Source organism: Phodopus roborovskii, unplaced genomic scaffold (genome assembly GCF_943737965.1).
Source record: "Phodopus roborovskii unplaced genomic scaffold, PHOROB, whole genome shotgun sequence".
NCBI classification, from domain to species: domain Eukaryota; kingdom Metazoa; phylum Chordata; class Mammalia; order Rodentia; family Cricetidae; genus Phodopus; species Phodopus roborovskii.
Window position 1 is genome coordinate 1486777 of NW_026125545.1, and position 20644 is coordinate 1507420.

The 20644-nt window shown below is 41.3% G+C and overlaps 1 protein-coding gene across 2 annotated transcripts; it reads right to left on the reverse strand.

The window, feature by feature from the left end:
• Nucleotides 1–4245: 4245 nt before the first annotated feature.
• Cnih1 (cornichon family AMPA receptor auxiliary protein 1) lies at nt 4246–16438 on the reverse strand. Of its 2 annotated transcripts, XM_051177074.1 has the most exons (6): nt 16234–16438; nt 12000–12068; nt 11714–11761; nt 8149–8261; nt 6569–6712; nt 4246–5117 (listed from the first exon to the last, which is right to left on the reverse strand). In XM_051177074.1, the coding sequence occupies exons 1-6, from the start codon at nt 16312–16314 to the stop codon at nt 5090–5092; spliced, it is 483 nt and encodes a 160-aa protein (XP_051033031.1). In that variant the 5' UTR covers nt 16315–16438; the 3' UTR covers nt 4246–5089. The 2 variants fall into 2 exon arrangements, with proteins under 2 accessions (XP_051033031.1, XP_051033032.1); XM_051177075.1 differs by lacking the exon at nt 11714–11761 and having other exon boundaries at nt 16234–16436.
• Nucleotides 16439–20644: the final 4206 nt, after the last annotated feature.

Consider the following 20644-nt stretch of genomic DNA (forward strand, 5'->3'; position numbering starts at 1 on the left):
GTTCTCTGGCATAATTTGTATTGAACCAAAACCAATAGTGCTACCATCCTGAATATAAATGTTATTGCAGATACGAAAGCTTTGAGTCATGATTCGCTGTTACAGCACAGCAGAGGGTAGCAGAGTTGGCATGCAGTTGTTTTTCTAGAAATGCACTAGCTGTTCTGACTTACCTGGAGAGGACAGCAGGGAATGGAAGATGAAAAATACTGGGGAATCATTGTTTACCACACTTTGGCCTCATCTGACTGTCACCAGTAGACATGGGACACAGTAAAAAGAATGAAGTTTTTGTATGCACACCCACACTATTGCGTGGGCATAATCATGACCGCGTACATGTGGAAGTCAGAGGACAATGTGCAGGGGCCAGTTCTCTTCTTCCTTAACATGCGTTCCGGGGGCAAACTCAGACCATCAGGTTCGGTGGCAAGCACTTTTATTCACAGAGCTGGCTCTCATTTTAAAAAAAGGCTCTAAGTTTAGAGCCAACTCCTCCCCAGAGCACCAGCACACTCCACCACCATGGGGACAGCCTAGTGCTTCTACGCACAACTAAGTTTTGAGACAGGCTCTTACTATGTAGGCCAGGCTGGTCTCAAACTCACAGAGATCCATCTGCTTCTGCCTTTCCAGTGCTGGGATTAAAGGCATGCACCAACACAACCAACCAGCTTCTAGAACTTAAGATTCTTATAAAAATACTGAGAAAAATGGGAGAATCACATACCACTAGTATCAAACATTTTAATCCTAGGACTTAAAAACAAAATCAAAAAAACTTTGACAATTCTCTCTCCTACAGGCTGCCATTGCAACCAATTTCACAGTATCTGAAAGTTTTAGACACTCACTAGAACTGAAATTAACAAATCTCTCTGTGTGTGGAGAACAGGTTCCTCAGGACCTATCCACCACACTTTTTGAGATAGGGTCTCTTATTTGCTAGACCTTGCCAAGTAGGCTACACTGTCAGTGAGCCCCAAAACTTTCCTTCCCCATCTTCCCAGCATTAGGATTACATGTATACACCAGATTCTTGCATGGGTATTGAGGCCCAAGCACAAGTTCTCATGCTCGAAGGGCAAGCACTACCAACAGGGCTGGGGCTGAGGCAACTCCTACAGTCAACCCCCTCTGATATAAAGCTTATTCTGAGTACTCAATGGAGAAAAAACATTTCATATTCAAATAATCTAACAATCAACTGAGCGTTCAAAGTATGTACCTCTCAGTTCCCACTGCAAGTGCTTAACTAAACCATTTTAACACCAAGCACACAGGAAAACTTTTAATTGTTCACAACCAGGAAATGAGTATTAGCCCTGAAATATACTTGTATAGTGACGTTTAAAAACATGGCAATACCAGCTGGGTGGTGGTGGTGCACGTCTTTACTCCCAGCACTCAGGAAGCAAAGACAGGCGAGCTCAGTGAGTTCAAGGCCATGATATTCTATCTATAAAGTGAGTTCAGGATAGCCAAGGCTGCGGGGGGGGGGGGGGGAGTTTTGAAAAGCAAACAAATAAAAAGGTACAATGTCAACATTCTAGGAAAAATTATTTCCTCTGCCCAAAGTATATATCTATCTAAAAGCAATGGGGGCACAAAGGTAGACAATCTAGGGTCATGGCCTGTGCATGCCAAAGCTATCTGCATTTGAAATCAGCACAGGATTACACCAACTCAACCACTACCCATCAACTGCACAAGCAGCACTTGAGGAAGTTTTTATTAAATATACAAAAGCAAAACAAGCAAGCTCCAAGGACTAAGGGAGGTCTACATGACAAGTTTTCTTCAGACAGTGGTACAACACCATCAAGCTTAAGCTTTAACAAACCAGGAAATACATGACTAACTTTTCTTAGTTTGAGGATCTACTCATCAATCCATTGAAGATACTCTCATTCCCGGAATACATAAGCATAATCCAACAAATTTAAGTACTGAGAAAAAGCACTGTATAGTAGTAACACTGACATCTGAGATACCGTTCTGCATGTCAAGACACTCCACATAGAGCAAAACCCTCCTCTAGCTCAGACTCACCGCCTGGTGGTTAGTATTACTTTCCAATGTAAACAGAATAGGCAGCTGTTACACACTCCTTTCAGACACTAGCTAGAGATCTGAGAAACAGTCAACAAATCCATCGACAGAACACTTTTTTCTCTAGGAATCACCTTGGAAGATTCGTTCAGAACCATCTCCTAGGTTATACTGCTAATATCAGACACATTAACTGTTCATCTGGTCACAAATCAACTGGTTCGAGTAAAAGAGCTTAAAGTGACTTGAAACTAACATTACTAGCTTCCAACAAGGATAAGCATTTATGAACAAGGCTAGGTGATGTAGCAATAGTTTTCTTTCCCCTTTAAAATACTTTTTCTTATGCAAATTTCTGACTTGCAACTGACTACTGAGCTGTATATCTATGGATATTAAGTGACAAATAGTTGCATATACATACTTTTTAATATAGATAATTTGAAAGGACTGGATTAAGTTCTACAATCACACTTACAATGAGAGCTTACCCTGCAGGGAGAGATACGCAGAGATCACTGGTTCTTGTCCAGTAATCACATTCTAGGAACACTATATAAAAAAATGCACACACAACTTGATGTCTTTTCTATGCACTGGACATACCTTCACAATGTATGGAGCTGGGACACAGAAGTGATCTCCATGCTAGCTCCTACCCAGAGAGGAGACACATTTTGTTAATGACCTGTCCTTTGTTTCCTACTGAGACTGTTACTCAACATACAAACCTGAATGAAAGGCCGGACAGTTCATCACATATGTGAAACTTCAGTTACTAATACTCAAATACAAGTTAAAAGTGGCTTATGTGGTCATTTCCTTACACTTTCCCTTTAAAAATAACTCAAACTTCAAGGGGCCTGCTGGCACAATACAGCACCACTCAGCAGTGACTGCTAAGTAGGCATTTGTTGTGAAGGGGCTCCTAACTCAGAAGAAGAATCTGCAGTGAGAAACAGTTGCTGTTACAGATGTTATAGGGTTCCATCATGAATAAAACAGGCACAATGGGGAAATGGCTTCTGAATGATGGAGAACTGGTGATGATGAGATGAAGTGCATCGCAACAAAGCACAATGGAAGCATTTGACAGCAACTGCAAAAAATTATAAACCACGCTAACTGCCTCGGCTGAGAAAAGGATGGCAAGGGCAAGGGCAGCACCATTCCCAACAACAGGTTAACCTACAGAACAAGTCAGAACAAAGAAAACAGCTGGTAGGATTCTGTCTCCTGCTTTCTCCTTGTATGAATCTACTTCCAGAAAACACTAAAAAGGCAAGTGAGACTGTGCCCTAGCACTTGACCTATCTAGTCACAAGCACATGTGCATGCTAAAGTCTACAAGTGACATGGTAAACCTCATTGTTCTCTGAGGACTCAGCTGGAACCAATAAAATCTCAACTAATTCTAAAGAGGACCCTAAATAAGAGGAAGTTTCTTAAAAGTTAAAAAGCAATGTCTGTCCCTGTACTAACTATGGCCAGGTCTCTCATGGTCCTTGTGAACAGAAAGGAAAATGAGAATGCGCTGTGACATAATTAAAGGTTTAGAAACAAAATGATTGATGGTGCCATACTCTAAATAAGCATGAGTCTTCAGCGTCCAGCAAGTACTCAATAATTTCCTGCACAAACTGGAGTCAGTCCCCAGGAGGTGCTCTGCAGACTACAAGGCTTTCTTTGCAAAACGGCCTGGCCCTCCTCAAACTGATTCTCCATCCCCTTCTTCCACATCTCTTAATCCCAATGGCAGCGTCTCTCCCCAAGCTTGGGAAGATTATCTTCCACTAAAGAATAGAACAGTACAAGAACTCCTTGGAGTAAGCAGCAGCATACATCTACATACTGCCATGATCATTATGAACCTCTACAATATAGTTGTCTTTTATCATTTGCTGAAGAAACTTTTAAACTACTTATAGTACTTCTAATTGCCTATATCGTCATTCTAAGAATGCTTATGAAAAACCAGACATTCACACACCAACGGAACTTGAGAATCAAGTGTGTGTCTGCAGTAGGAAGACCAATCCCAAATGCTAACAGTGACACTAACAGTTCATTCCAAAATTATTTTAAGGAAATATACAACATTAACTTTTCAAAATGGCAACACTATGTCTTTTACTACGATGGGTTGAGTATGAGAAACAGCTATTTATAGTCTTTAAACAACGCACTGGAAAGCATCTTCATTTCAGAGTTTTATTGTGTTGCACTGAAGGAACAGCAGGGTGGTTACACAGTTCTCAAATTCATTTTTGAAAATCTAAAGTACTTGCAAATTCTTAAGAATACCTAGACCACTGGATTAGGACAGTAAGCATAATATAACCAATTTCTTAGTAAATAATGTCTTACAAATAAAAACACATTTAAAATAGCTTTAAATGCATTCTTTACAGGTAATTCAGCATATGCTTGTATCACTTATGCTTAAGAATTAAAGCAAGTGTATTGATTACTCTGATGGAAAGGAGGGAAAGCCCTCTCTCATGCAATACATAGGGATAATATTCAAGTCGACAGGGAAAGGAATCCCACTCTTCTTATTGTTGTATCCATACACAATCATCTACAGTGATAAGTGAGGAAACCTGCGATGTTTCCCACAAGTCAGATACACATTTTCAGTTCACCAGAAGCACCTCATATCTACAGCTAATTTATATGGAGCCCTCTAACAAAGCTCCCAAAGGACTCAGGGCAGTCAGCAATTAATGCAATCACTCGGAGGGTTATGGCTGTTCCTTAAGATGCAAGTTCAACCTGTCAACACCAGAGGTAATCATTTTTTATATTAATTTATACGTAATTCCATTTAGAGTCTTTATCCAAGTATAACATATGAAAACAGTCTTTCCACAAGCAAAAAATGTGGAAACATTTAAAAAATAAGGAGTCATTTTTTTTCTTAAAGTAACTGATCAGATTCCATAGGCTACTCTTGGAAACAGGACCTTGCTGGATAGAATCCCTTCATTAGTGGCGGTTTGCATGCACTTAACTGGACCAATTCTTCTGTGTTGTTCTATGAGCTCACCAAAACATAGATCATGCTGAAATGAAAAGAGAAGTTGTTAATTCAAACACTCCCAAATACAAGAACTAAGAGCTCAAAAGAGCTGAGCCTGCTCTATATAGCCTGCTCATGTGTGATATCATCGCACCACAGAAAAGACCACTGACAAGTCCAGGGTGTGATTTTAAGTTGCATTTATGGACTTTTGCCTATTGTCCCCTAGTTCTTTTCCCATTGTAGCAAGCAAAACAATGTGACTGAACCCTCAGTGAGGACCAGAGCCTACAGAAGCAATCCACACAGCATCTCTCTCAGGAGCATCTCTCTGGAGGGCTGGCTCAGAGCTGCAGCTCTCTGAGTCCTTCACAGGCATGACCTAACGCAGCCCTCCAAGCACTCTCAGGAGGCTGGAACTGTTACTGGTCCCATTTTATGCAAGGCAATGGTCAAGTGAGGAATGTTCCAATTACAGCCCAGAACAACCCTAAGCAACAGGGGCAGGGAGAAGTAACTATGTGATTTAGGCTCACAAAGTTACAAGGGCATGTCTATATCAACAGTGACAATAGAGAGGCACTGGGAGGAGCAGCCAGGGGAGGGGAAAACATAATCATGGTGTATCAAAGTCTCAAGAAACAAATAAAAGCATTTAAAAAGAAAAAAGAGACACTGGGGATGGTGCAGATTGTACATTCTTATCTCCAAACAAAGCTAGGAGCTGAGCAGACACAGACAATTTTGAAACAAAATATGTCCTGGTGAACATTTCCCATACCTGTACATCTCCAATGCAACTATGCAATCATGTTTTCTCTTTCTGCAAGTGTATTCATATGCCTACTACATTCTAGCAGTACCCAAAAGTTAGCTAAAAAAATTTAAGAACATTAGGCTGTGGTGGTGCATGCCTTTAAACTCAGCACTGGGGAGGCAGAGGCAGGTGGGTCTCTGAGTTTGAGGCCAGCCTGGTCTACAGATCAAGTTCCAGGACAGCCAGGAATACATAGAGAAACCCTGTTTCAAAAAAAAACAGAAAAAATTAAGAACTTGAAAATCAGCAAGAAATTAGAAAACAGATGGAATTCCCCCATTCGGGGCCTAATCATAGCTGGGGATGATACAGCAGTAAAGGCTAGGGTCACAACCAAAAAGACAGAGCTTATTCACTGTACTTATCTATGGACAACCTCAAAACACAACCAACCTATACTTCACTTGCCCTTTTCTATAATGGAAACATAGATACAAAAACAAATGTGAATAGAATAAATATAAGCTAACAGAAGCTTAATTATTTCAATTTAAAATAGCTCATATTTAATATTCTTATTATTGTATGTATTTGGGTGTTTTGCCTGCATGTCTGTCTGTCAGTTGCGCACAGTACCCTCAGAGTCCAGAAGAGGGTGTTGAATCCGGTAGAACTAAGTTACAGATGTTTTTTTTTTTTTTTTTTTTTTTTTTAACTTTATGTAGTTTCAAACTTACCCGTATAGGTAGTAAAAAAAGGCTAGAAGGTAAAAAGCTAGTTTACACCATCCCTCCTTCTGACAGTAGGCTAGAATGTCTGCATTCATGATGGTCGTTGGGTCATAGAGTCCAGGGCCACTCATCACCGGTCTACTCATATACCTGAAATAAACACAGTCATTACAGGTGGGCAGGGGCTTTCTTTTCCAGCACCTGCTACAGGGAGCCGTGCTCTAGACACAGGGCACACCTGTGCTTGCAGGTCCAATTCCTTGTTTTTACCATCTAAATCTAACTATAGACCCTAAATACAAAATGGGCAGCTACATCTGGTCTCTTGGATTTCAGAAATCCAAGAAAAACAGGAGTGACTGTACAAGAAAAAGTAAGGGCTTGCTTTCTCTTCTTTTCCAGGCTTATTTTTATTTTATGTGCATGACTAACTTGCCTGCATGTATGTATGTGTGCCATGTGAATGTATGCTGTATCCACAGAGGCCAGAGAAGGTGTCAGATTCTCTGGATCAGAGTTCCAGACAGTTATGAGCCACCATAGTCTTGTGGAAGAGCAGCTGCTGTTCTTAAGCTCTTTAGGCTCTAAGTGTTTCCTTTAACTTTTTATCTCAACACAATTTCACACTCCGAGAAGGAGCAGGGTCTGTAATTTACCCAGTTTCCAAGTGTTACACCATCCACGCTTGCTTTGCATCCCCTTCTCTAACCACAAACACAATTTTTCTGAAAAATTCCATTCAGTTATAGACATAACAGCACTTTACACAAAAATATTCTTAAACACATTTCCTAAAAGTGAGAGATAAGAGATTCTGACATGCCCATGGAGAGGTGGCTCAGTGGTTAAGAGCACTGACTAGTTCACCCAGCACCCACATGGCAGCTCACAACTTTCTAACTCTAGATCTGACACCCTCACACAGACATACATACAGGCAAAAACAACAATGCACAAAAGATAAAAATAAATAAAAAATAAAAAAAAAAGCAAAGCTTTTAACTTATGGGGATGAGAGGGGGGAAACGCTATTGAGGTCAGGCATTAACTATATAAGCTTTTTTTAAAAAAGGGTGGTTGGAATGTAAAATAAAATTAAAAAACTATATAAGCTTATGTAATCTGGTTTTCATCTATTAAATAGCTAAATGCTTTAAAATTATAAAAGAAATGAATAATTATAGTAGGAAAAAGACAAATATTGTTTATTTTATTGGTTTATATGGCATTTAAAATGGGCAAAACTAGTCTTAGCTGATGAAGGTTGAAGGTCTTGGGGAAACAACTTGATAATCTACTCAGAAAATCTCCTGAGGTCCGGAAGTGCTCTGTTCTCACCTGTGAGTTCACATGTCCATGTGTGCATAACCATCCACTTACGTGTACTAGGCAGACTTGTGTGTGCTGCCAGAGCTCCTCTGAAGACTAGGGAGGCAAGTACTGCAAGAACACTGACAGTCACCTGCTTAGCGGCCTGAGCAGAACCAATGCTAAATAACCCTGAATGTTCATGCAGACATACAATATCAACCTCCACAAAATCAAAGTTTAATTAAGAAAAGATTTTAAGGGTTCTTAAGTATTACCTCCAAATATGGTATGCCAAAAGGGGCATATTGAGACCCAGTGTAAGCCACTCTGCTGCACAAAGAAACATGACACAGAAGAAAGCATGGATGAGGTACTCTGGAAGTACAAGCTGAAAGAAAAACATAAGCCATTATCACAGTGCCTGACTTGTCAGCTGCTTATCTGGAAAGTAAGCGGCAACCAAGTTTCCATTTAAAAAATAAACCACTGTTTCCTTAGAATTGGAAATCAAAGATGCTACTGAATACTGTCTCCATATTTGACTTCTTACCAAAAGTATGATTATAAATAAGTAAACTGGCCAAAGGATATGAAGTTTTCACTACACAGTAAGATGAGAAATTTAAAACTCAAATTGTTCAATTGCTTGTGAATCAAGTAGAATGCTTTTATTTCCATCATTCAGCAATAAAAATATAAAGATGAAATAACCTGAGTACATGCAACATGATAAAAAATCCACAAAACAAACTCCCATTTTTAAGTTTATGTTAGTGTTTTTAAGCCTTTAGTAAAACCAAGAATGCTACATGTACAATATTTACAAGTCACATCACTTTCCCACAAGTTGTTCAATGGAAAGCCAACCAGCCACCATCTCAGCACAGTTGGGGAGAACACTGAGGCACACAATGCAAGAGGCACACTTTCTGCAATGTAGGAGGGAAAAGACGCAATTCTTAACCAAGAAAGAAATTGCCAGGTTCCAGAGTTCCCATTCACCTTTGTGTTCCCTTGTGTCTACCTATCAACAAAATGCTACGTGGCAAAAGACCAGTAGAACCTCAGACCTCAAAAAGAAAATAAGCCTTTTCGTAAGTAGTAATGAGGAAAAATTAATTCAAACGACATGCACTTATAAAATGACCAAGATGTAATTTGTCTTACATCATTTTTATCCTAAATGGTTCAATCTAATGAGTTTTAATTAAAATATCAAAACTATCTGAAACCAATTCTAGCCCAAACTCCTAAGTCACAGCTGTAAAGCCCAATCACCAACTAGCTTTACACTAGGTCAAAACAGTATGAGACAGATCCTTCCTGTGTAAACCATGCTGCAGAACTAAAGTCATCCTGCATACTCAAGCCCATCTTTAATACTCTACTTTCTCCAGCTCTAAGCCATACGGTGAACTAACTTTCCCTGTGCTAGAAATCAAACCCTGGGCCACACATTCTGAGCCACACTCTTCCACTGAGCTATATCCTCAATCCCAGCATCAAAATTTTAATGAACATTATTTTAAATAAAATCCTAGTAGAGCCAACTAATCTAAGTCAGTAACCAGATATTTTCTACAAATTTAAGCAATATAAGTAACTAATATAGGCTCCACAAATGTATGCATGCATATTCATATATGTATCGATTAAAGGTCAAATTTTTATAAACAAGAAACCGTCAAACTCGGTAACTACAACTAGAATAGACCAAGAAATGCATGCGTGACAAGCTCCACTGGAACTGCTTTCATAACAGCAGTTTAAAAGACAAGCTTACTGACAAGCCTACTTCAGCCCTAAAGTCACTGAGCCCTAACAAAAATAATGACTTTGCAACTACACTAGACTGAGGGGGGAGACAGTGACTGGAATCACATGGCCCCACCACTCTTAAACCTATCCTTAGCGACAATGCTAGCACTGCACTCCACCTGCAGCTTCTACTCATTCCAGGAACAATTGTGGCTCCTCAGAAATGTACAGAAACTCTTATTATGTACGTCTCACAAAAATCAGAGCTTTTCGATCATTCAATTACCACAAAACTCATCCTATTGATGACCCATGACCCAAAGCTCATATTAAGACTAGTATCAAAAAAAAAAAAAAGCACTTCATGCAAACATGGCTGAAATGATTAGGACTGAAACATGTAGAACTCTATTCTCTTGTTAAGTTTACATTTTTAAAAATACTTGTCTTCCCCCATACTTTGGCAGAACTGTCAAAACAAATTTAAATAGGGAAAACTGTCAGATGCACTGCTGATCAGCCAATTATCGGCACCCTATCCAAAACACAGCTCATGGGGCTAGAAATGGCCTTTCCCCTCCTGGAGCTGCAGGCGTCCAAGCGCACGTCTTTTCTCAGCATGAATTTCTCTCTATTGAGAAGAGTCAGAAATCACATACTAGATTGTATGGTGAAATTTGTCTCTCTTAAGGTTAAAATCAATTAGGATAACACAGTTGGAGCTTCAAACTTCAGGGTGTCTAGCTAACTGTGGCCTCTCCTGTAACCTCTGACCTTAGCCTTGGTCAGAGCACCTGGACCTTGTAAAGCATCTCAATCAACTGTCCTACTCATGAGAGTAACTAAATCACCTACCATCTACCTGAACTTTTGAAAAACTCCAAGCAAATGCTTCTGTGCAGAGCCTAACACCCAGGGAAGTGTCCATTTTACTCTAACTAGTACCTCATCATCTGAATACCTAAAACAATAAACTGCCAAAGAACACAAAATACTATCAGCAAAAGAGATCCCAGCTTCCTGACTTCCTGACAACTGGTTTTAATGACTGAGGCAAAGCTGTTCTACAATACACACCTGTTAGCTTTCCAACCAGAAAGCACCCTATGGAGTTCTACTTCCTACAAGAAAGGGAGCCAGTAAATTAAAACTTGGGGTTGTATTTACACAGAGCCTTATTGTAAACATTCTTTACAGACAAACTAGAGACCTACTGGACCACTCACATTTACCTGGGAAACAAGGATGAAGTAGCAAACTGGCTTTTCTGAGTAAGAGCCTGAGAATGCGACTGTGTTGGTCTCCTCACTGTCCTGAAGCAGCCTTGAAGGGCAGCCCTGCTATTTACTGTTTGCTTGTTGCCTTATTACAAGCCAACTCTTTAGTTTCTCACCAATTGGGCCAAATCAAACCTACAGTCTAGAGAAGAATTTTCCTTCAGATGCCAAATATGTATCTAGGCTCAACCCAAAACACCACAGAGTTACATTATCAATAAATATGTCACAGGAGACTGTCTGAGAAATCTGAGGCAGATACACTAGACTAGGAATAACCATGTAGACGTTTGTATTTAAACTGCTAGCTACAAAATTCTAGCATCCTCAGGCCAAAGGACAGCATCACCATAACTAAGATTCTGTGATCCAAGCACATAGCTGAAACAAACTGGAACAGCAACTGCACTAACCCATTTATTCCAAACATAACCAGAGATGAAACAAGATACGGCAGCTAAATCCATTCTAGGGTCCATGTGTCCAAGTCACAGCCTGAGAATAACAGCCCGACTAATGTCATTTTATATTGGTCACCTTTCAAATACTGCACTAAATAATTTAATAGAGATGTGCCTATGGCTATAACATAAAAAGAAATGCATAAGCATTTAACAGCTTTCCCTACTTGACTGGGCCAGCAAGCAAACATTTGCATAAAAAATGAAGTTTCATGAAATCATAACCCTCAACAGGCGTATGAACAAGCACACTGAGCAGAACAATACGGATACAAATGCCCTAGCCCTCCCCACCAAATGATGTGGCATTAAAACATTCAACTTTTATAAAAAGCAGTACACACCTTTAGTGCAATTTTGACTCTTTTAATCTTTTTGACCTTTTCAACTGTCTTTGGCCGACAATGTAAAAAGCAGATTGGAAGAATGTTAGTATGACAGCTGACAAGATCACCAGCAGATTAACAACAGAACAATTGAGTGTGACAGGAAGAGGGCTTTTTATTCTGCCTACTTCAAAAACATTCAGAGGTAGCATGCTACTGAAAATACTGGCCATTTTCAAGTTATATCAAGTTAAAAGCAGTTAGGTTTTTGAAATCTAAAGATAAATGTTATGTCACAACTTACAGGATTCAGGGTATTACACTGGTCTATAGGATTCTTGTAATCAGTCTTCAGCTCATCAAAAGCTATGATCTAAAAAAAAAAAAATTGCAGCAGTTAGGACCACTCACTTTAATATAAAGCAGCAACAAGCCTGCCCCAGCCATCAGAACATTGCTGAATAAAACAAAAGTGTAGTATTTCAGCACCAATTTACACTCAAACTCAAGTGTGCTACAAAGAACAAGAATCAGACCTGCAAACATGTCATTATGGCTACAAATGGTTTGAGCCCACTGTGAGCTTAAATTTCAGTTTACTCAATGTGTCCAGTCAAGTTGTTTTCCCCATGTGATGAGCTTTCCGTGCCTATACAGTTATTTATGCGACGCTTTCCTCACCCTGAAAAGCCCTCTTCCCGCGCCACTCCTTTTGTAACTGTTCTCATGGGGCAGAAGCTGCTGTACCCGTGTCAGCATCTCTCCTTTTGTAACCCTGCCAGTACAGCATCTCTCACTCTGGAATACTGTATTTGCATGCAGGTGTGTCTGCCCCAGTGGATGTGTGGGCCTTGGGGAGAAAGACCATTTTTAATTATCTGGGCAACACTCTCCCTTGGCACAGTGCTCGGGGACTCTAGAATGGACTCAAAACAATTTATTCCCAATCACATACATTGCTAAGGTGCGTTTGCCTGTGCTTCTAAGAGAACAGGGCTTTAACTTAAGTGTCTTTATACCTTACCCAGAACTGCAAAGTTAAAATGCACAAAGAATCAAAACCAGGGATACACAGCACTTTGTGGCTTTAACTCGGGGTGTCAGGAGGCAAAGCAGAAGGGTTGTGAGGACCTGTTTTGTTGCTGCCACAGGTTACACCTACCTCTCTTGTCTTCAGATGTGTATGGGACTAAGTCCTGTACAATGATTAGTCTAGCTTTCATTGTACTCATGTTTCAGTTAAACTTCTTTGTCTCAAAAGAGCACAGGTTTGTCTTAATCTCTAGATGTGTATAAAATACCCTAAACTTTTGTAATAAAAACTCTAACAGGAATAGGAGGAAAAAATATTAAACTAATATTAACTAAAATATTAAAAATGTAATATCCAAGGAAGCCAGAAGTTTGAGGGAAGGGGGAGGAAGGAAAAGAAATGGAGAAAAATGATATAATTACATTTTAATTTTTAAAAAGTAAAAAAATAATTTCTTAAAAAAACTAAAATTACCTAAAAGAACCCTCTTCCAGAAACAGATGAAGCAGATACAGAAATCCACAACTAGCCACTGGGCCAAGCTCCTGGAGTACAATCGAAATAAGGGAGGAGCAATAATATGAACAAAGGAGTCAAGACCATGATGGGGAAACCCACAGAATTAGCTGACCCAATCTAGTGAGAGATCACTGACTCAGGTCTGACAAATGGGAAACCTGAATAACCAAACTAAACCCCTTAATATAGGTAGGTGACAATGATATATAAGGCCACTGGCAGTGGGTCCAAGATCTAATGCACAAACTGACTTAATAGAGCCCATTCTATAAGGAGAGATGTCTTGTTCAGCTTAGACACAGAGGTGTGGGGGTGGGGAGGTGCCTTTGTCCTGCCTCAGTGAAATGACTTAGTAGACTTCCCAGGAGAGGTCTTACCCTTTCCAAGGAGCAGGGAGGGGGGAGCAAAAGAGGAGGGAGGGGGAACTGGGTTTGGAATGTAAAAAAAAAATTTAAACCTAAAATTAACAATATAGATGACTGTTAGGTATAAAAACCCCTGCTCGACCAGAGGCTACTCCAGCGGCCAAAACTCCAGTTCTGATACCAGCTGGACAACTGAAGCTGTGGGAAAACCCCAGAGAGTCCATCAACAACAGAAATGGATCCTCAAACCAGGTGTGGAGTCAGCAAGATGATTTACATGTTACCTTTTCACTAGCCTGAAAATGAATTTTACAGATGCTCAAAACTCACAAATAGTAGAGGAAGAAAAGCAACTACACTAAGCCACAATGAACCCCCTCCTATGTCCATGTAACTTTTAGCAGACCCTTCTATAGTCCTAGGATTACAAAAATAAAATCAAGTTAAAAAAATTAAGACTGTTAATATTCAGGAAATTGAAGTTTTCACTGTGCACATTACTATGGCCCAGGGTCTAAAATATTAATGTGTAGCACATTATTGAATGAAAGAGAGCTTTAGAAGGTAGGGAAAACCCACTAGGCTAAGAATTTTAAATGTAGAGAACTCAACAAAAGAGATTTCCTCTGTCAATGATTTCTAACACAATAAATGTGTGTTTTGGAGGAAATAAGCTCTGATCAGTTATGACTATTAACAGTCAGCTACATCACATTAGCCTGAGATACATTCCCAGTCTAGTAATAGAAATTCAAGACAAGGACCATAACTGCAATAATGATTATTCAAATTTAGCCAAGACTCATATTAATAACAAATTAACAGAAAACCATTTTTGGAGACAGGACTTCGAGTAACTCAGCATCAAATGTAGCCAAGAAGGAATTGGGGACTTGTGGTCATCCTGCCACCACCTGACTCCCCAGTGCTGGGGCCACAGGGCTACACCATTATGCCCCGTTTATGTGGTAGAATTTATACTGGGATGTATAGGGTTCTGTGCATGTTGGGCAGGTACTTCAACGAGGCCACATCCCTATCAAAACTAACTTTTTTTGATTGAACAGTTTCTTTCAGTTGGTTTCTAGTGATCTTTTGGTAAAGTGTTGAATGAATCTCTAATAGAATAATGTACACTAGACATACATTTGAAATTATTTCCAAAAAAAGTACTGAACTAAGGAATCCCTGAGCTTAAAATTAAAAGCTCTCCACTGATCCATGATACACTTTTTTTTTTTAAAGTCTACAACAGTACTTAAAATTGTCTTTCTTACCTAGACACCCTCCTTTCTAATGAAACTACCCATTTTTTAAAAGAGCAGTTCAGGGGTTTCTTAATCTAAAACACAGAATGTGGAAAATGTGGGGAAATCGCCCAGCACAACTCTCTTCTATGAATCTCCACTCCCAGAGGACATTTGTCAAAAGAGCAATTGACCTAAAGCCATATCTAAACACTTTAACTTCATCAGAAACCACGGTGGGGCCAGCTCACATACCTAAGTTATCTTAGTGCTCTTCCACTAAATGCTGAAGATGCTCTTCCAGTTTTTGGTCCCTACTATCGAGCGTTTTGAAGTGGCAGTTATTTCTGATCCGGTGACCAGCCTAACCCAGCATTCCCCACTCCACTCACACTGCTAAGCAAAAGGAAAGGGGCCTGTGGTGTTGCTCGACTTTTGATCCTTCTGCAACATGTTACTGCAGCCATTGAGTCATACACACGAAGGTGATGAAACTGAACTTAAAACGTAGATGAGGCTGAACCCTCTTCTTCATTCAAATCATACCACTGTTCCAGAAGGAGGTAGAAACAAATGAGATCAACTTTTAAGAATGGTTTTCTCCAGAGAGCTAAGTACTAAGCGGTAGAGAAACTCATAATTTCCTATCTCAGGTAGACCTGTCACCGGGGCCAGGCACAGTAAGGACGTACGTCCACCTACAACGATATGAGGAGCTGAAGGTTTCTGAAGATTTTCAAAATCAAGCAGCCCTGACCACAGTGGTGACTTGGAAGCTGTCTCCTGAAAAAGCTCCCGCGATCCAAGTATGACTTAAGGGGAAAATTCGGAAATGTGGCCAACTTAGTAATCAATCCAAGCTGCTTCAAAGTTCACCAGTTACCAGTATCCGAAACAGCCTTCTACTAGAAAAGCGCCCATTAAGTAGTGCCGCAAAGCAGAGTTGGAAATGCAGCTAAAGTAGCTTCTTATTTTGGCCGTGCTCCGAGGAAGCCGTAAAAGGCAAGCTGTAAATTCAAGGATAAAAATTCGGCAAACTTCACGCCGCTCGGTGCGCACTGGGCATCCTCCTCGATGGAGGACGCGGCAACCCGGGCGCAGACACGGCGCCGCCCGCCCGCCCGCCCCGCCCAGCCCTGCTCGCGAATAGCGGAGCGCGGCCTGGGCCCGCACGCTGTGGCGCCGACACCGGGCTCCCGCACGCCGAGCCCTCCGGACCCCAGCCGGGAGCGCGCAGCCCCGCGTCCACGGCCCCTGCAATCCGGCCACGTCCTGGCGCGCACCCGCCGCCGGGGCCCCGGCTCAGCCTCGGGCCCGGAGCTGCAGAAGGCTGCGCCGTCGCTCGCCCTCCTTCCCCCTGCCCCTGCTACTCACGTGCCAGATGGCGAAGAAGATGAGCGCGGCGGTAAGCAGCAGCGCTAGCATATAGCAGAAGGCCGCGAAAGTGAACGCCATGGCCGGGGAGGAGCTGCCGGGCGCGCCGGGGCCAGCGGAGAAAGGCGGCGCACGGCCCTCTGGGTAAAACCATTCACTTCCCCCGGCCTCAGCCTCCACCGCCACCGCGGCCTCCGCCCGGCGCGCCTGCGCACAGGGTCGCCTGCGTGAGCGCCCCCTGATGGCCGGAGTCTGCGTAGCACGTCTGTTGTCAGCACAGTTGATCGAGTTTTTTCTTTGAATAGCCATCAAATGAATGCCTGCCTAGTTTGTTCCAGAGACTGTTCTTCTGCTTGAGATGCAAAAATAAATTTAAAAGTGCCTGTATGGAAAGGATTTAATCTACTCCCAGAAACGAGCGACTAAATAATCGTGTTATAACCTGTAAGCACCTATCTGTGCATGCTATGAAAGGTCAACGAAGGGCACCCATCCCTCCTCCAAGCGCCTATCCCTCCTCGAAACTAATCTGAGGCTTATATGATAATAAGTCCAGGCAAAGAGAAGGGAGCGATAGTCATACGGGTAAATGGTTCGAATGAGCAAAAGCAGAGACAGAAAAAGGAAAAGTTTGTGTCTTGGGTGAAATTAGCAATAGATCTGTTAGTGGAACTTGGGTGAAAGAGCACTGAGAGGTCAATTCATAGACACCAAAATATGTTACGTGCAGGAGCTCAGATTTACACCCAGACCCCCGGGATTTTCAGACTGTTTTGCTTTTCACAGAATTCAAAGACTTTGTTTTTCTCATTGCTACCCTGTGACATCGTAACGACTACAAATTAGAAATCCAGGAATAGAGAAAAAGAAACAAAACCAAAATAAAATTTCTACAAAACAGCATTTGTTTTGCTTTTAATGGGGGATGCAACCCACAAAAGCGATTTACCACCTACTAGCTGCTGCTGATGGAATTGAAGGCTGTTAAGCATATGACAATGCTGTTCGCATTGAAATTTGCTCACACTAGCAAATTGTATAGAATGGTTTAGAAGGCATATCTATAGGAAAATGATAAATCCCCCACACACACCTCCAGGCTCAGGGAAAGAGCAAAACCTTTCTCTAGTCTGTGTGTGGATGTACTCCTATTGAGATTTACTAAACTTGCCTCCTTGTTCAGCTGTATGCAATAACCCCTTCTCCCTGCTCACTGTACACAATAAATACACTAAGCTTCCAGAATGTTGTACTTCCTTCATCCAAGCGCCCGGTACACCTGACCCCAGCTGTTCCTTGTAGCATGAATTCTAATTGTTCTTAATAATAAAATCTCAGAGTCAGATATTGGCATTAATGATGAAGAGTTCTCACCTCTACTAATGCTCAGACCAAAGGGAGTGATCCTGTTCTCAGACTGCTTAGACTGCACTGCTCCTCAGACTGCATCTCTCTCATCTCCTCCCATCTTATATTCCTCCCTCTGCCTAGCCATATCACTCCTGTCTCCACTTCCCTAGTGCTAGGATTAAAGATGTGTCGCTCCAAGTGTGGGGGTCACCTTTGTGTGAGCTCTGTTTCCCTTTTAGCCTGATCAATTTCTTGTAGACCAGGGTGACCTTGAACTAACAGATCCATCTGCCTCTATCTCCAGAGTGCTGGAATTAAAGGTGTGTGCCACCGCTGTTTGGCCTCTATGGCTAACTAGTGTGGCTAGCTTTGTACTCTGATTTTCAGGCAAGCTTTGTTTGTTAGATCATAAACAAAATATCACACAGTTCCAGTATGTGTTTATTTATCTTTATTCATTCCTAGATACCCCAGTCAGGTCCATTCCTGGAGACCATGCAATGACGAGGTCAGTGAACAACTTTTACAGGAATCAGTTTTACTATGTGGCTCCCAAGGATGGAACTCAGCTACGTTCAAAGAGAAAGCATTGAACTACCCAGCAGGATGTGATTTCCCAATATCAGATAGCTATGTCATCCACTTTGGCCTTTGCTCCAGGAGTACCTATTACACAATTAGGAAAGCAATTATTGTATGAGCATACAAACATGACTCAACCAACAATCTCATATGTGTAAAACTGTACTTACTCTTCCTTGTCTTAGTTAGGGTTTCTATTGCTGCAGTGAAACACCATGGCCAAAAAACAAGTTGGGGAGGAAAGGGTTTATTGCACTTTCAAGTCCTCATCATGGCCCTGTACTGAACCCAGAGGCAGGAGCTGATGCAGAAGCCATGGAAGAGTGCTGCTTACTTGCTTGCTCCCCATGGTTTGTTCAGCCTGCTTTTTTATTTCTTTCTTTTCATGTGCACATTTGTTTCTGTGAGGAAGTTGGACTTCAGCCCACTTTTTTTACAGAACCCCAGACCATTAACCCAAAGAAGGCACCACCCACAATGAGCTGAGTCCTTCCCCAATCAATCAGTAATTAAGAAAATACCCTACAGTCTTGCCTACAGCTGGATTTTGTGGAAGCATTTTCTCAACTAAGGCTCCCTCCTCTGATGAGTCTAGCTTGTGTCAAGTTGACATAAAACCTTCGTCTTACTTTAATATCTTTTTTATAATGTTAATTAATGAGAAGTTTGAGGACAATGAGACACTCAATGCATAGTGTTTCCATCTATATCTGTATGCCTATTCAAGGAGACAAAGGATCTTGCCATCACTCCACAAGGTTCCTTCATGTCCCAATCCTCAGGTAACAGATACTCTGCTTTTCATCACAGAACATGGATGTTTTATGTTTGTGAATTTTACTGAATGAAATCGTTTATGTATTCCTTGTTCTTTCTTGGCTCAACACAATGTTTGAGTTTCTCTTTGGCTTGAGATTCTTCCACATTGCTCTGTTTATCTGTATTCATTCTTAAAGTTGGCTTTATTAAGGTATGACTTGTATAAAATATAATGTATTTCTCATTTAAGAGTACAGTCGATGAGTTTAGATAAAATTATATGCTCAGTACAGATCCTAGGGTAACTGCAAAAGCCAGGAAAGTAAAAAGGGACAGCTGCCAGGGTGGGGTCTGAGGTTGGATGCAACAGAGAAGGGAATAGCAAGGTACATGTGATCTGATGGGGGCAGGGTTACAGGAAGACAGGAGAGGTCTAATTAGGGAGGAGGAAGGAGAGATGGGCAAAATAATGGTAAGGATATCTGGAAAAAGTTATAAAGAATCATACCTTTAAAAAGTCCCTGTATGCCGGGCGTTGGTGGCACACACCTTTAATCCCAGCTCTCAGAAGGCAGAGGCAGGCAGATCTCTGTGAGTTCCAGGCCAGCCTGGTCTACAAGAGCTAGTTCCAGGACAGCTTCCAAAGCCACAAAGAAACCCTGTCTTGAAAAACCAATAAATAAATAAATAAATAAATAAATAAAAAGTCCTTGTAATACTTATGAGTTTGTATCTAAAGATACATATATAGTTTAAATGAGAACAATGATCCTTCCAAGAGTCAAAGACCATCTTTAAAAAAAAAAAAATCAGGCATGAGAAGCCCTTTTTGAGTTGTTGGCCAGGGTTGTCCCAGAGACTCCCAAAACATTACAGCCTATTGTTGTTGCCCCTAGTTACCCCCCAAGAGGTGGAAGGTAAGTTCCTATTGCATGCACTTCAGACACAGGACCCAGGGAGCCCTGAGCTGTAACTTATTTCAAAGCATCCTTCCTAAGGACTAGCTTTCCCTGTACCAAAATAGGTACCATGCAAGATTCCAAACTAGGGAAATATTGTGGGATATTTGTTCACACTGTGAAACCCCAAGACCATGTTAATAAAATGAACATTGGATCAGGGGGCAGAGTCAGTGACTAGTTGACATGAATTAGCCATAGAGAGTATGGTGACCCAGGAAGACAGAAAGAGAGATGCACAGGAAGGAGTAGGAAGGGATTTCGAGATTTGTAGTCTTTTGGGTTTAGGGCAAATAAAGAGATGTTCTCTTGCTGGGTCTTTGGTCAAAAGGCAGGAAAGTCAGCTGGTTGCTTCTTGACCCCTCTGAGCTGTCAGGTTTTCACACCAACATCTGACTCCCAAGTATTTATTGATAGAATGATAGAGACTCAGTTAAAAACCGCATTTGACAGCAGCCACAGAACTGGTGCTGGTAAGACTGGAAATCCTACCAGGAGCGCTGACTGCAGGGCAGCTGGTCAGTGGGTCAGCAGGGCTGCAGATGATGGTTAAAACATCAGTAGATTCAGCTGTAGCCGCTAAGCCAATGGAAAAACAACAGGGAAGCAACCAGTAGCCCTACCCAACAATGATGCATATGAACCACTGAGAAGCCAGACACCAGCAGGCAAGACTAACATCATTTTAGGCTGGACACCATCTTGAGAAGCTATTGACTGGACCCTGAACCCAGTTCCATGAAAAGCCACAAATAGCTAAA

Bases quoted from the DNA above. Each gene is read 5' to 3' on its own strand.
- Cnih1 (XM_051177074.1), bottom strand. From the start codon at position 16,314: ATGGCGTTCACTTTCGCGGCCTTCTGCTATATGCTAGCGCTGCTGCTT. The intron at 11,762-11,999 runs GTAAGTTGTGAC...TGTCGGCCAAAG, and splicing joins AGTGTAATACCCTGAATCCT to ACAGTTGAAAAGGTCAAAAA. The intron at 5,118-6,568 runs GTAAGTTTGAAA...TTTTCATTTCAG, and splicing joins TTTTTTTACTACCTATACGG to CATGATCTATGTTTTGGTGA.